Source organism: Alexandromys fortis, unplaced genomic scaffold (genome assembly GCF_014885135.2).
Source record: "Alexandromys fortis isolate MF-2015 unplaced genomic scaffold, M_Fortis_MF-2015_v1.1 scaffold_37, whole genome shotgun sequence".
NCBI classification, from domain to species: Eukaryota; Metazoa; Chordata; class Mammalia; order Rodentia; family Cricetidae; genus Alexandromys; species Alexandromys fortis.
This window is the reverse complement of record NW_026067914.1, coordinates 2,529,429-2,544,590: the sequence shown is the minus strand read 5'-3', so window position 1 is coordinate 2,544,590 and position 15,162 is coordinate 2,529,429. Positions and strand designations below refer to the sequence as shown.

Genomic DNA, 15,162 nt, shown 5'->3' with positions numbered 1-15,162 from the left:
TAAGATGTCACTGCCTACACAGTTCACACTTGCCGAATGTCTCTGGGTGAGACCCTACTGAATTAATAATGTCTACAATTGAGGCTTTTGCTCCACATAGCGGCAAAGAGATTGTCCTTTGTGCTTTAACCTCTCGTGTGCTCACTATAAACCTTAGGTCGTGTTCTTTTCTGTGGTAGCTTGAAGAAGAACGGAGAGGGAGGAAAACATTAGTCATGCTGGTGCTGAACTGCAAAACACCCATTGCTGGTCATGAGAAGATGTAAAAATAAGGAAGGAACAGATTTAGAGTCCTTAATGATTCACAAGCTAACAGTGCTTATCAGGCCAAGCCAGAGAACTGTCTGCTAACCAGTCAAACTATCCAGCAGACGTTTATGTGAGTGTTTATGTAGGACTTCTACCTGGTTGTTACACTAGACATCTAGAGTGTTCCTTTGAATCTACCAAGCCCCACTCCAAGTTTGAGACACTATACCAGTGCTGAAACCCAACATCAAGAACACTTCACTGAGGTTCTGTGTGGGCTCGAAGTCTAAGAAGAGCAGTAAATTCCTGAAACAAACCACTCAGAAGTCAAAGTGGTGTGGTTGGGGAGAGACACAGCCTCTTTGGGTAGCTGGGAGAGTAAAGGGTAAAGATGCTTCCAATTTAAGATGATCACTGAGCTGTTTCTAATGGACAGTTATGCATTCCAAGTCAAACAAAGTAGCACAGTGGGATGAACCAGCAAAATTTATTCAGGGAATGACAAACGCGTCCTTTACTTTTGGATGTCCAAGCTAGACAGCAAACTGCAGTTGCTGTCCGTGAGGCTGGATGACGAAGGACATTTAGTATATGCTATCCTAAAGACAGTGTGGCCTCTTGAAAACATCTGGCTCACATAGGAGTGGGCTGGATGAGAATGTGGGAAAGATGGATACCATTTGCAAGGCCATTTGCCATGACTGAGAGGAAGGAGGGATACGTTTCTATAGCAACCATTCCAAGTCCTAGTGAGTGTGTAGAAAATAGATCAGACGTGAAGGAAATTAAGAATGGTCAAGGATACCAGCCAAGAAAGGGATTTCATAAATAGTATGAAAAGCAGGTAGTCTGAAAAGTCAAAAAATAAAAGTAAATAGGCACACCAATTCAACAACAGGGGTACTAGGGAGAGATTGGAGACAGGAAAGATAGGGAGGGAAATGATGTAATTCTATTATAATCTCAAAACCTTCTTATAGACATTAAAGTAGAATTTATTGATTTCAGCATACCAGAGTCTCCAGTTTCCTAATATGTCCTGCAACCCATAAACCGCAGAACAAAGAAAGTTAGTAGAGATGATCGACCCCTGCAGCCCACCCACCAACCGTCGGGCGCACAGTGTGGCTTCAGCGGGGACTTACATTTGCCTTCTTCGTTCCTGCAGAGAACTTTGGTGTCGTCTGTGCTTTGAATCACTTCAAGCGATTCTCCGGGTTTTATTTGCAGCTCTCTAGCTCCCCACTTTTTAGAAGTTATGGAGGAAGCAACTTTGGTTGAATAGAGAACTCGAATTTCACCATCGTACTGAAATAAGTAAACATCGACATTACTGATACGTATTACTACAGCCATTCATTCATTGACAAGTTTATTAAGAAGGTTTGTGTTCTGGACATGCCTGTGGGGGGGTTATCTTGAGTTTGCTAATTAATATAGGAAGAACTATGTTACTTCTGAGTGGGACTGGTCCCTGGTGAGGGGACGCTGAACTGCATCAAATGGAGAAAACAAGGTACACTCTAGTACGCATGCATGTGTGTCTCTCTGCTTTGTGACTGCAGACGCAATGAGACCAGCTCCATCAAGCCTCCTGTCTCTGTGATTTTTCCATGACATACTGTAGCCTTGAACTGTGAGCCAAAAGAAACCCCTTGTCCTTAAAGATGCTTTTATCTGGGCATTTTATCATTGCCACGAGACAACAACTAAGACACCTCATAACCTCACCAACTTCACAGAACAAACATTTATAGGTTATCACTTTACCAAAGGTCGAAGGACATCTAAATGTAAATGGTTATCACAGTGCGGAGGATATTAGCATGGATGCTTGCTTGCTTAATTTATTGTAGGAATAAATTGAAATTTACAATGTATTTGGAACAAAAAAAGTCATGAAAGATAGTGCTAGTATTGTTTACCATACTCTAAAAGAATATACTTTGTCATTTTGAAATTTTTGGATTTTTTTCATCAGTACTTTGATCTCTGAATGGCATTAAATAATACATACCTTAAATTTTTTCCTGAGATCTTTTTCTTCTTTTTCCTGTTTTTTTAGCTTCTTGAGATCTTTTTCTTCTGTTTTGGTCTTTCCAACATTAATTCCTTGACTAGGGTAACAGAAAATATATAAACCAACACTTTGAGAAACAGGAAATAACAGATCATAGTAGAGACTTAATTCTCCTTTTTTGTTTTGTTTTGTTTTTTTTTTGAGACAGGGTTTCTCTGTGTAGCCTTGGCTGTCCTGGAAATTCCTCTGTAGACTAGACTAGTCTCGAACTCATTGAGGTCCACCTGTCTCTGCCTCCCAAATGTTGGGATTAAAGGTGTGTGCCACCACTACCCAGCCTGAGACTTAATTCTTAACATTAAAATTTTCAGTGGTTTGTTTTTTGTTTTTATTTTTCTTTCTCTTTTTTGTGACAAGGACTTACAATATACAACGGAACTCATTAAGTAGACCAGGCTGGCTTCAAACTCACAGAGATACATTTGCCACCTGCCTCTGCCTTCTAAGTGCTGGGATTAAAGGTGTGTGCCACCATGCCCATCATATAATAATAATTTTTTGTTCAATGTTGTTTTTAATTTAGTACTGATTGTTATAATCAATTACAGGTTTCTGACATGTAGAAGGGGTCCATCATTAAATAATACATATGACTTAAGCTGTAAGTGAAAGGTCAGATTGAACCCATCATAAAACCGAATAAGGTGAAACAGAGCTTCATACCACGGTTTCGTGTGAATAAACCTATACTTGAGCCCCGTGCATTTTCTAGTTCTCTGTAGAAAGCTGAATGGCAGAGATAATGTTACTAAGAAGGATCAAAATGCTTTTTTAAAGAACTGAGTTTTCATGGCTTATAAAATGTATGTAACTTAGTATTTTCACATCTAATGAAAAGGGAACTATAAGAGAGGAGATGGAGTTCAGTGGGGGAGCATTCACATAGCACACCCTAGACTTGATTTCCAGCAGAGAAATATTACAGAAATGAATGGCGGCAGCACCGAGGATAGGAAGTGCTGGTCATGAGGGAGCATCTTAAAGATAATAGCTAATATAGTCTATAGTCGAGCTTTTTCTTGGAGACTTCATTAAATTGCTCACTGGGAACTAAAAGTTCAAGGCAGAGTAGGAAGAAGTGTGACTGCCCGTAGAAGGGAGTTTTTTTTTTTGTTTTTTTTGTTTTTTTTTTTTTTTTTTTTTGTACTAGAATATTTGTGAATAGTGGAAATTTGACACTGGCGTTTTCATTTTGATTATTTAGAAAAAATTTGCTTGTGGCTTCTTTAAAATGTTTGGTTCTATTTTCTTCTTTCTTTTTAAGCATTTATCTTGTTCACTGTGAAAAGAACGAGGGCCATTCTACCTCCAGTCTTGCTTCTATCCCTAGGATCTATTGCCTTTCCCGATCTGGGCACTTGTGAAATTGCTGGCCCAGATTAGCTCTCTGGGATGATCAGAGCATGGATGAATGCTGAAAATGCTCCACAAGCTATTTTTGAAAATAACTTATTCCAAAATAGAATACTGTGTTTAAAATATAGAATTGTTTTAATTTCTGAAAATAAGCAATGGGTAGGGGCAAAAAAGTCATCTTTGATCAAGTTTAATCAGCTGGAGTTTGTTTTCCTCCAAGAAAAGGGCCAGGATAGGATTCTGGTTTCCCGGAGAGCTAGCTAGCTCATGGAATGTGGGGATGTTTCCAGAGTAATATAAGAATGAAAAATATATTGAAATCCATCAGAGTCAGGCACGAGGTCCTGGTGGTGAGGACTATTAAGATGAACAATTTACTGAGAGATTTCCCTGTCATAGACAGCTCAGGGGAGGCAGGCCTTCTTTCAACTGTGTTGCTTGTTTTCCCCGTAGAACTTGATTTTCATTTGTGACCAGCGGCATATTTTGCCTTCAGTTTCTTTGATCTTGATACTGTTTCTAGTTTAGTAAAATTGGCTTAACGTGGTGAGGCTAAATACTTGACGTTCTCTCATGCATTCTTAAGTACAGCTCACCAGGCATGACTCAAATTATTAATGTAAATTTTTCCCTTTAACTAATCAAGTATACCATTTTTTTCCCCATTCATCTCTTTCTTGAGGGCACTATTGGAGGTTCCTAGCTTTTGTACACAGGTCATTTCACACAGCTATTAAAAAATGAGCAAGTATTTTAGCACATTATTTTCTACCTCAGAAAAATTTTCAAAGGGCACTTCTTTTGGGCTAACTGATATTAACTTATTTTCATAACCTTAAAGTTAAATGCAGACCTCAGATAAACTGAAGTTACTGATCACTGTTTACTTAGAAAAGAAATGTGAATGTGCATAAAACTTTTGAGAACCCCAAAAGGCATATATGAAAGTCCTTTTAAGCAACAAATTCTGTAATTTTTCACAAAAGAAACCATTGATGGAGGACAGGGAGGGGGAATGATGAGGACTGAGATAGAAAGGAAATACATTCAAGGAAAAAAATGTTGGGGAAAAGGGTAAAAACAAGAGAGAAGATGAATCATGAAATTACTGTGAACAGAATCTCAAGTATACATTCCCAGTAAATTAGGGAATACAGACAGCAGTGAGTCACCAGCAACCAGCAGAGATTAGTCAGGGAACAGGGGGCAGAACCAGTGTCTGAGGTCAGGAGAAAGGACGGGGAAGGGTCGGGGAGGGGGGGACTAAGGATAACTTGCTAGCAGACTTAGCTCTGAGCTGAGAGCTGTGCTCAGAAATAAGCAGAGTATGAGCAAAGGGGAGCAGAGATCACATGACCGCACATGGCACACACACACACACACACCACGCTGGAGTTTTACTCCAGTCCAATATTGCTGAGCAGTCTCCACGTCAACATTCATGGTAACCAAAACGTTTTAATGACCTCATTTCTGCAGGAGGAGCAGGGAAGTCGGAGGCATCCACATCGTCGTAAACTTCTTCTCCCACATCTATTAAGAGACAGAATACCAAATATTGAAGTGTCGCTAATTTAAATTTTGATGTGAACATTTAATGATGTTATTAAAACCCAAAGACTGCTTCCAAGATAGTGAGAGATTTCCCAGGGACTGCATATATTTCTATTAAAGGCATTGTCTGCTTCTCAAAGGAAGGAAGGGGGACATTCTTATCTTACAATCAATAAGTGAACAGAGCAACAATAGAAACCAGTGAATACGATGACAACTATCATTATTTGAGGGGGAGACCCAACAACCCTAGAACAGTGCTGTGGCTATAAAATCCTACAAGTATAATCAATGGATGACTGGCGAGACTTAAAAACTGTGGCCAAAGAAGTCAACAACTCTCTTGGCCACTGGCAGCAGAAAGTAGGCAGAAATTCTTTATGTCACTGATCCTATCTGTATAGCTCTGCGTCAGTCTCCCCCCATCTGCCCATCTAGCTGTGTGCATCACTTATCATCCACCATTTTCTTTTAATGATTTGTTCCATATTAATTCATCACCTGACAGCGATAGTACGATTGTACTGCCTTCAAAGGAAAATCTTATTTCTACAGATAATATATATCAAGTGACGAGAAACAACACTGATAGAAAACTTGCCATGACTGGTATGGTAAGCTGAATGAGAATGGCCCCAATTCCTGGCTTGTGAAGTGCTGGGGATCAAAAAGTGCTACCAACTGAGCTATGCCACCAGCTGGACATCCTCCCTCCCTCCCTTCCTCCCTCCCTCTCTCTCTGTGTCTCTCTCTCTCTGTCTTTGTCTCTGTCTCTCTCTCTGTCTCTCTCTCTGTGTCTCTCTCTGTCTCTCTCTCTGTCTCTCTCTCTCTGTGTCTCTCTCTGTGTCTCTCTCTGTGTCTCTCTGTCTCTCTGTCTCTCTCTGTGTCTCTCTCTGTGTCTCTCTCTCTCTCTCTCTCTCTCTCTCTCTCTCTCTCGTTTCTCAAGACAGGGTTTCACTGTGTAACCCTGGCTGTCCTGAAACTCACTCATCGAGATTTATCTGCCTCTGCCTCCCAAGTGCTTGGATTAAAGGTGTGCGCCACCACCAGCAGCTTACTTAAAAGAATATGAATTTAAGTAGGTAAACTCTTTAAAAAGCCTTTCAATGTTTTTGGAGACAACATTTTATTCAGAGAAACTTTCAACAGTCTTGAAAAGATCTGTCCCAGCAGCATTTTCAAAATGATGACTGAAATTGTACAAAGAAGACATTGTTACCCTTTTCCCCCAAAGAGGTAGAGGAAGGCTATCCGAAAGTGTCTGGTTGTGTGTCTTTTGCATGTTTTTACACACTTTCAAGTAGCAACTGTGCATATTCAGCATGGACTGAATTGGGGTGGGCACAGCTGACGCTGGTGTCCATGACCTGCCTCTTATCTCTGTGCCTCAGTGGCTTTCAGATCAATACATTGAAGCCGTCTGTGCTGGTGTGAACGAGTTTTACCTTATGGTCTCAGGCATTTAAATAATTGGTCCCCAGTTTGTGCTGTTGTTTGGGCAGGCTTTGCAGGTATGGCCTTGGTGAGATTTGTCACTGGAGGTGGCTTTGAGAGTTGAAAAGATATGCACCATTGCCAGTTCACTCTCTGTTGTTACTTGAGGCTCAAGGTGCGAGGCCTCAGTTTTTCTGCTCGAGCCTCCTTGCCTTCACCAAGGTGCACTGTTATAATAGAAAAGTATCTAATACAGACGTTGATACCAAGGGGTGTTCTACTGCTATGACAGGCCTGGCCATGCTGCTTCTGGGAGAAATATTGTGGTGTTTTATCACAACAATGAGAAGCATCTGATAGGTGAATCTTTTTATTTTTTACATGTTTATTTTTTGAGTCTGTTATTCTATTACTGGGTCATTGGAATCATTCAGGGTGAAATTGCTTATGCAATGTGATATATTTATCATTTGCAGTCAGGACTTAAAGCAGGTACATTCAATGTTTGGTGACCTTCAATGCTTCACTATCTCAGGTGTAAGAAATAATTTGTAAAACACACAGGTTTTATTACATACCCAGTTGTTTAGGAGGAGAAGGGAAACTGGAAAAAAAAAAGAGAGTACAGTTAAAATCAAATTAACATGAACCTTGGAATTAATCCCTTTACATGTGAGAGAAGTGTGAAAGTCAGTATTCTAGAGGTGTGAAATGGTTAATCTGGTGAGCACCATACCTTTCTCATCCTTCATTTCCCGCTAGTCTCTAGCCATCAATTTGACATTTCCCGAGACTAGTTTTGAAGTAATTTTGTTGTTCAAAAACCATCCAGAACATAAACAGTTTATGTTACCCAGTCACTAGACCAATATTTCAGATCTGCTCTATAGTTTGGGCATCTTTTCACACCAGAGTATGTTAAATGGACTCAGTATTTTGTAGCCTCATGCTGTCCATAGGTCTGGCCCAAATTGTTTATTTGAATTGAGGACTGAAATTACAGAGTCAAAATCAACAGCAGTCACTGGCATGTGACCTCATTTCTCTGGTATGCACATATCTACACCAAACTGGACAATGATGAACAAGAAAGGAATGTATATTTCAACCAGGCAGTGAGAGCTCTGGAGAGGAGTGGGAGGGAACCAAGATTAGGTGGTATTTAGTTGTAGCAGAAAAGGACATTTGTTTTTATTATTTCCCGAAGTATGACAGCTCCGTGCGCACGCGCACACACATACACAAACATGCACACACACACACACATACACATTTCTGAAAGATTCATGTATAGCACAGAAATAACTGGTTAAAGTAGAAGATGAGAATATTTACTCAAATAACCTCAACTCAGAGTTTGGGAATGTGAAGAGAGGACAGAAAATGTCTCTTCCTTTACTCCAGGTAAAGGTCATATTTGAGCAATGTCGCTCAAGAGAAGACTTCTTCCTATGTGCTCTCAGAAGTGTACCGTTTATTGACTGCTATTTAGGTGCTCTACCAAAACAGATAAAATTAGGAATGTGGGTGTGAAAACAACTCAAAAGGATTTCAGTGAAATGTGATGAACACTTTCAAAAGGCGAAATGGAAAGGCTCTCCATGGTTAGGATCCTTCCAATTTATATACGTGGAATTTATACTGAGAGGCTGTTTTGAGGATGGATGGGGAGAGAAAATTTATGTATTAGATAAATTTATTTAGATAAAATTGAAATGCTGAGAATAAGCCTATATAGGTATATCGTTAAGATAATAAATTACTATTGTAGAACAGTTATAAAAATTTCAATATTATATTCAGAAAAAATTCTAAATTATGTCCTTTAGTTTAACAAACTAGCCTTACTAGAGATAATGAGTTTTCAAAGCAGTCAGTATAATGTAAAATGTAGGCTGCAATAGTAATAAAGTTTTAGATGGGGTCACACAGGTGGGAGAACTCCTAAGTAGCATGCGTGTTCATGAATGACTGTGTGTGCTTGAATATGTATGAGTGTGTGCATGTGTGTGTGTGTGTGTGCGTGTATGTGTGTGTGTGTCTTTGTGCAAATTTGCAGGGAGAGTAAAATATATCTTACAATTACATGATAATTTCAGCATAACCGGGGTCCTCTCATGTAATTAATGCACACTGCGAGACGAATGTAAGATAATTAATGGAAAATAACAGTGAAGTGGTGTGAGTGCATCAGGACGTGCTGATTGGTTATACAATATTAGTAGCGTTCAATTAAACCGGTATTAGTGTAGTTATTGTGCACTGAAGGCGGTCAGTTGACTCTTACGATGAACCTTCATTACTGTCTGACTCAGAGACTTTGGGTTTCTCTCGGACACTTTTCTTCCTGTCCTCCTTTCCCTTTAACATCTTCAAAATCCCCCAGGACCACGTGCTAGTCTTCTCTTCGCCCTGCAGCATGGATCTTTGGAGCATCAGGCATCGAGCAGAATGGGACAGTCAGCAGACCACGAAGACATTGTGTGGACATTCAGAGTTTACATAATCACACTATACTGACCAGGAAGTAGGTCACTGTAGCCAATAATATGGGGCTACTAAGAATAAATTCTGGTGAGTGAATATTTCTTTCATCAGGCTGGTTATCCAGTAAGATTTACCTAGGTTCCTAAAACGTAAAGCTAGGTCAAGTCAGTTAGAATTAAGTTTAAAATGTCTACTTGCGATGAAAGTAAAATAATTACTACATCTTAAATACTCTATTTTAAAATGGAAAGAAAATTTAACTTAAAAGACTTTTAAAATTGTTATGACAAAATAAAGATACTTAATATTAAGCAAAGGATTAGCTATTCGATACCATAGATAGCAAATGGTCTCAGTGTACTTGCAACAGGTTCTCACCCTTCAGCCCAGGTTAGCCTGGGGTTTATTGACCAGCTCAGACTAACCTTAAATTCCTGGGTTGAAGTGATCCTTCTGTCTAAGCCACTAGAGTGCTAGAATTACAGGTGTGAGCCCTGGCATCCAGCTATAGTTATGTTATTATGCAGAAAACATTCCAGGCATGTAAACTGACAAATTTCAGAGGTGGTTGTAAAAGTGAATTATTGATTAATAGATAAGGGATTGGAAAATGTTTTAAAAACATTCACAACACTTGTAATTAGCCCTCTTTTCATTTCATCTTTTTCTTCATAATTGAGATTTCTCTCCAATCTACCATTTCATTTACAGTGTAATACAATTATCATTCTTGATTTACCCTTACTGTCAATTTTAGGACTGACTAAAAGCAATAATTTCTACCACTTAATCCTATCTGGAAATGAAAACTAGATTTCCATAGATGTAATATTTTGCATGAAAAAAGGCAATTCAGTGATTATTCTTACCCATCATTAGCCTCTTCCTCTTCTATCCCATCATAAATGTCATCATCAGGTGGCGGTGGTGGGAACATACCTTCGTTGGGATTAGGGAAGATACCTTTTGTCAGTTTTGCAATTTGTTCAAATATAGGTCACTCCGGTTTTGATACTAATTCTCCCCTATTTGGATGCAGAATGCAGGATGCTTTCATATTATCTGTTTAAGTAGAAAACTTTCAAATTTCCCAGCATCACATGGGTAGTTAATAATTCAGTTGCTTTATAGATTATTTTAAAAACATTTTAGGGCCAAAGCCATAATAATGCAATTAGTGATGATGATGGGTACTCTGGATTTATGTAAAACGAATGTGTGAGAATTAATAGGAGAACCTATAAAAGAGAAGAGGAAGTCAAATTCATGAAAAGAGAGAAGTGAGGAGGCAGGAAGAAAAATTCAGCTAACGGTGAGCAGATGTTGAAAAAAGACTGATCTTTATCGCTGGTAATGGATTGAACTCTACAAACACTAAGAGTAACTGAAACTCTGAAAAGAGAGGTCACATTTTAATACATATATAGAAGACCAGACCCCTTTCTTATTTCATTTGCTATGCTTTGTTCTTTGGAGCTTTGTTATATCAAAGTATATTTGTTGGCAACCTTCTACGTGCAGGAAAACGACCTTAGATTCTTTCAGTGTGAGAATCTAAGCTCTTGATTTTGCTGCCTGTGTCTTTAGCAAGAATCACCAAGGTAATGGAGGTGGGTGGTCCTTGGACTTCCCACAGGGCAGGGAACCCTGATTGCTCTTTGGGCTGACGAGGGAGGGGGACTTGATTGGGGGAGGGGGAGGGAAAGAGGAGGCGGCGGTGGGGAAGAGACAGAAATCTTTAATAAATAAATAAATAAATAAAAATAATCACCAAGGTAGCTATACAGTCTGCCATCTAGACAGGGAGAGTTCTGGAAGCAAGGGGCATTATTTATTCTGTGCTCAGACAGTCTGTAGAAACCAGGGCTTTCCCAAGACCCTGGGCGTGGAGTCATGCTAGGATCAATGGCAAACCCAGAAGACAGAAGTGACTGCCTCACAGTCACTTGGTGACCAGGACTGGAATCTGGCTTGTAGACTCCCGGTCAATCCTTTTTCCACATTAAAATCCCCCTAACTGAGTCTGGAGAGATGGCTCAGGGGTTAAGAGTACCGTGGGCTGCCCTTCCAGAGGTCCTGAGTTCATTTCCCAGCAACCACATGGTTCACATCCCAGCACAACCATCCATAATGAGATCTGGTGCTCTCTTCTGGCGTGCAGGCATGCATGCAGACAGAACACAGTATACATAATAAATAAATAAATATCTTAAAAAATCCCACTAGTTCTTTCATTTCTGGTTCTTAGGTTTTATATAGCTACAAAAGATCATATATGTGTGTATGACAAGAAAGCAGAAGAGAAACTGTCTAGGGGAACAAAGGTGACCAAGGGGTGGAGAGAGAAAGAGTAGGAAAGGTGAAGGTTGGGGAAATATGATAAATTCATTATATACTTGTACAAAAATCTTTTATAGAAATCAGTACCATGTACAATGGATATAGAGCAATAAAATTGTATTTAAAATCCTTTATGTATAGGAATCTAAAAAATCCCTCTTACTGTTAGCCCAATAGTGTGTTTGCATGAGCATACTCAAACATGGTCAAGACTGCAAACATAGAAAGCTTTCATCTCACCTCCGCTTCCGCTCTGACCGTGGCTGAGAACAAAGCAGAAATAATAAATGTATGAATTGTTCAGTTTTCAAGCAGGGAAATTCAAAAACTGAGACGACTGTCTACGTTAACATTCTTTTTAAAACTTGAACGAAACCTTTGAAGAGCAAGGACGTTCATTGTAGTAGATGCATCCTGACAAGGCAATATAACATAGCCAATACACAACCAGCAAGAACCAGTGGGTTAGGGTACTATAGTTCACAGCAATTATGCCGCTTGCTTTTAATAAACTTCCCAAGAAGCAATTTTCAGTAATTACACATTAAATTTAAAATTGCTTTAAAAACTACTGTGTGTTATTTTAGGAGTCAATTAGGACAATTATTATTGCCTTTAACTCAACTCTCTTCAGCATCTTAGAACCACAGTATCTGACTCTTAATCTAGTATCATTATATCTTATTTTATGAAAAAACTTTTAAGCTATGACCTTGATGGAACTTTTATAAGAGGTGTCCCCTACTTCTCTAATTCTAGATCACCTTTAAAAAAAAAACCTTATTTCCCTAATAGAACCTTTTCTGTTTTAGCATCTAGTGTTATGTGTTCTGCCCTGTATCTCCTGTGTGAGTCATGGGAGAGTCAAGCGTGGGCACTGGGAAAACCTAGACATTATCTATTTGTTCAGTTCTACCATCTTGCAGGAAAGAATCCAAGACTCCAAGGGCTTAGCCCCTTTTTGAACCTAGCTATAACCCCAACCCCGTTTTGACCTTTGGGTAAAGTGCCAGCAACAGCAGTAAGTTTGACGTTATCAAGATACAGGACAACCATATAATAGTACCAATCTTTACATTCCTTTTACAGGCTAGTGGGAGGAATTAGCCTGATGCATATCTTTGGTTAACTTAGAAATAAAAGCATACTGTTGTCAAGGGAACTTTGTAGAAAGGCTTGGTGCACCACACTCTAGCAGTTGATTTGTGGAGAAGTGGATGCACCCTCTCTGCTTTTCATCTTCATTTCTATGTTCCCTGCCGCATCTGCGCATGAGGCAATACTTCGAATCAAGTGCATTCTGGGTAGCCGATGTTCCTAGTGAATGTGTTTCCTCCTGGAGAGTCTCATATCCAGTGCCTCGAGAACGTCATGTGCTAGGAGCAGAGCTACCATTTGCTCATTTCATCGGTAGCGTGAATTTATTCATGTTTGTATGTAGTGTGTGCACTTGGCTTGATCTCAGACTAGAACTTACAGCAGATGCGATCCACAAGCCTTTCCTCTTTATAAGTTCAAGATCTCAAGTATTTCAGTCTAGTTATGAGAAACCAATAATGGGCATGAGTGAGAAGATGGCCTTTGTTTCCTGCTCTAAACAGGATGTTCTGTTTCTGTGCCTCTGCTTTATAAAAGTGTGCTTATTTTTGTAGGAGGAAATGGCGCTCTAATGTAGTTGAGAACATAGATACTGGAAAGTAGACCTTTAGTCATTATCTAGGGATTGTAGGGGACTGACATTTGACTTTTAAGGAGTCTACTGGAGTAGGAATGCAGGGGAGGCCATTCTTTTTCTGTTATATTTTCAAGCAATGACAGAAAATGCATTTCGACTCCGAGACTGAAGGGTGAATAAAAGGGAACTATACTTTATATCTTCTACTCCATAGATTCCCAAATCATACTCATTTAGCTATATCCCTAAGTTCAAATCATAATAAATATTCTAAAAATGCTTTGTAGTAGACAACATGTTTAACACGACCATACAGCCCATTATATTTCAAGTTTACAAGATGTGTGCGACCAACAAGTAAATTAAAAGATGATGGAGTTTCCCATGGCCTTCCGCTCAAGCTAGGGTTGTGGTACATGGTGATGTAGTGTAGCGAGTGAGAGCATTCCGTGATCGGCTTACACTTTGTGTGTCACACACCTGTTGGGAGCATCCTGCTCAGCCACATCGTCGTAGACTTCTTGGTCATCTTCAACAAGTCTCGGTGGAGCGGCATTGAGAGTGTTCTTCTTCCGCTTCAGAGAGTCGTAGTCAATCTCCACCGCAGTCGTTTTAATGTAGCCGTCTGCCAAAAGGGAAAAGGGTCCAGGTAACCGGAGCCTAAACGCTTGAGAGTTATAATTTAAGTATCAGTTGTTCATCTACTCTTGCATATTTCTCTTTAGGGGTGGGAATGGAGCCACGAATGCCCAAAACTCTGGCTTTGGTTCACAGGCTATGCGCATGCGCACACCCATGTTCTCTCCTAGAGCCTGTGATCTGCCTAGCCATATGTTCCTTTTGGATTAACATTAGAGCCTTTCAGACCTACATGCCTCATGTTAGGAACATGCTACTGAGCACGTAGAGAGGAAAAAGAATCCTACTGAGTAAGTAGAGAGAAAAAAAACAGTCTAAAATGGCAAATGTAGTTCTTTTTAGTGAGGAACAATGTAAAATTTGACAAAGGCCATTATGTTCTCCACTAATGTTAGAAGAAATGTGTTATGCCAATCGCTTTAGAATCTTCAAATTGATTCTTGGCTCACTTAAAAGTACCATAGAGGGGCTGGAGAGATGGCTCAGAGGTTAAGAGCATTGCCTGCTCTTCCAAAGGTCCTGAGTTCAATTCCCAGCAACCACATGGTGGCTCACAACCATCTGTAACGGGGTCTGGTGCCCTCTTCTGGCCAGCAGGCATACACGCAGACAGAATATTGTATACATAATAAATAAATACATAAATAAATAAATAAATAAATAAATAAATAAATAAAAAAGTACCATAGAGTAAGCGTCTGACAGAGCACATAAAACTTGTGGCTATGCAGAGGTCTGTAAGCCAAGATTGCAAGCGAAGACATCTTTTTATTGTTTAATGAAGTGCCTTTGGTGGTGTGTGTCCTCCAAAGGCTCAGGGATATTGCAGAAGAGGAGCAGAAAGAGTGTAAGAGCTGGAAGTGGAGGATGATACGAGGAAACTGTCCTCCGGACACAGCAGGGCAGCTGTACATAGTAACTCACAGCAGCTATGACAGAGTTCACCTGTCAAGACCGGGCCAGATCAAATCCCAGCATGAGTCAGGAGTTAGACATGAAGTTCCTTCTGCCCCTTAACCAAGAAGCAACTAGTCATTGTTAGTTGTTGGGGAATGAAGAGTCAATTTTCCCTAAGCTTACAGCCCCTGGTATAGACCACACTCCAGAGAAAGGCCACACATCCAAGAACATTTGGGTAGTGTAAATTGGTATTGATGGAAAAAGAACAAGGAAACAAAATGACACAAAGTTGGTTGAAAAGGAAAGAGGGGTTGAATCTAGGAAGAGTTGGGGGAGGGAAGATGAAATATGATAAAAATAGGTTATATGAAATTCTCAAAGAACTAATCAAAAATATTACAGAAACAACACAGAGAGAGAATGAGAGAGAGAAAACGGAAGATATATA

General features: G+C 39.7%; 1 protein-coding gene across 4 annotated transcripts in view; it reads right to left on the bottom strand.

The window, feature by feature from the left end:
* Fyb1 (FYN binding protein 1) overlaps positions 1-15,162 on the bottom strand; it is a 126,860-nt gene that overhangs the window by 9,324 nt on the left and 102,374 nt on the right. For 2 of the 4 annotated variants that reach the window (XM_050138943.1, XM_050138944.1), the window contains exons 9-16: positions 13,656-13,800; positions 11,741-11,763; positions 10,030-10,099; positions 8,961-9,098; positions 7,252-7,277; positions 5,152-5,218; positions 2,267-2,366; positions 1,395-1,557 (exon numbers count right to left, since the gene is read on the bottom strand). In XM_050138943.1, the coding sequence (XP_049994900.1) occupies positions 1,395-1,557; positions 2,267-2,366; positions 5,152-5,218; positions 7,252-7,277; positions 8,961-9,098; positions 10,030-10,099; positions 11,741-11,763; positions 13,656-13,800 (732 nt within the window). Of the gene's footprint in view, positions 1-1,394; positions 1,558-2,266; positions 2,367-5,151; positions 5,219-7,251; positions 7,278-8,960; positions 9,099-10,029; positions 10,100-11,740; positions 11,764-13,655; positions 13,801-15,162 lie in introns of those variants that run through there. The other 2 variants (XR_007591142.1, XM_050138945.1) reach the window with 2 other exon arrangements.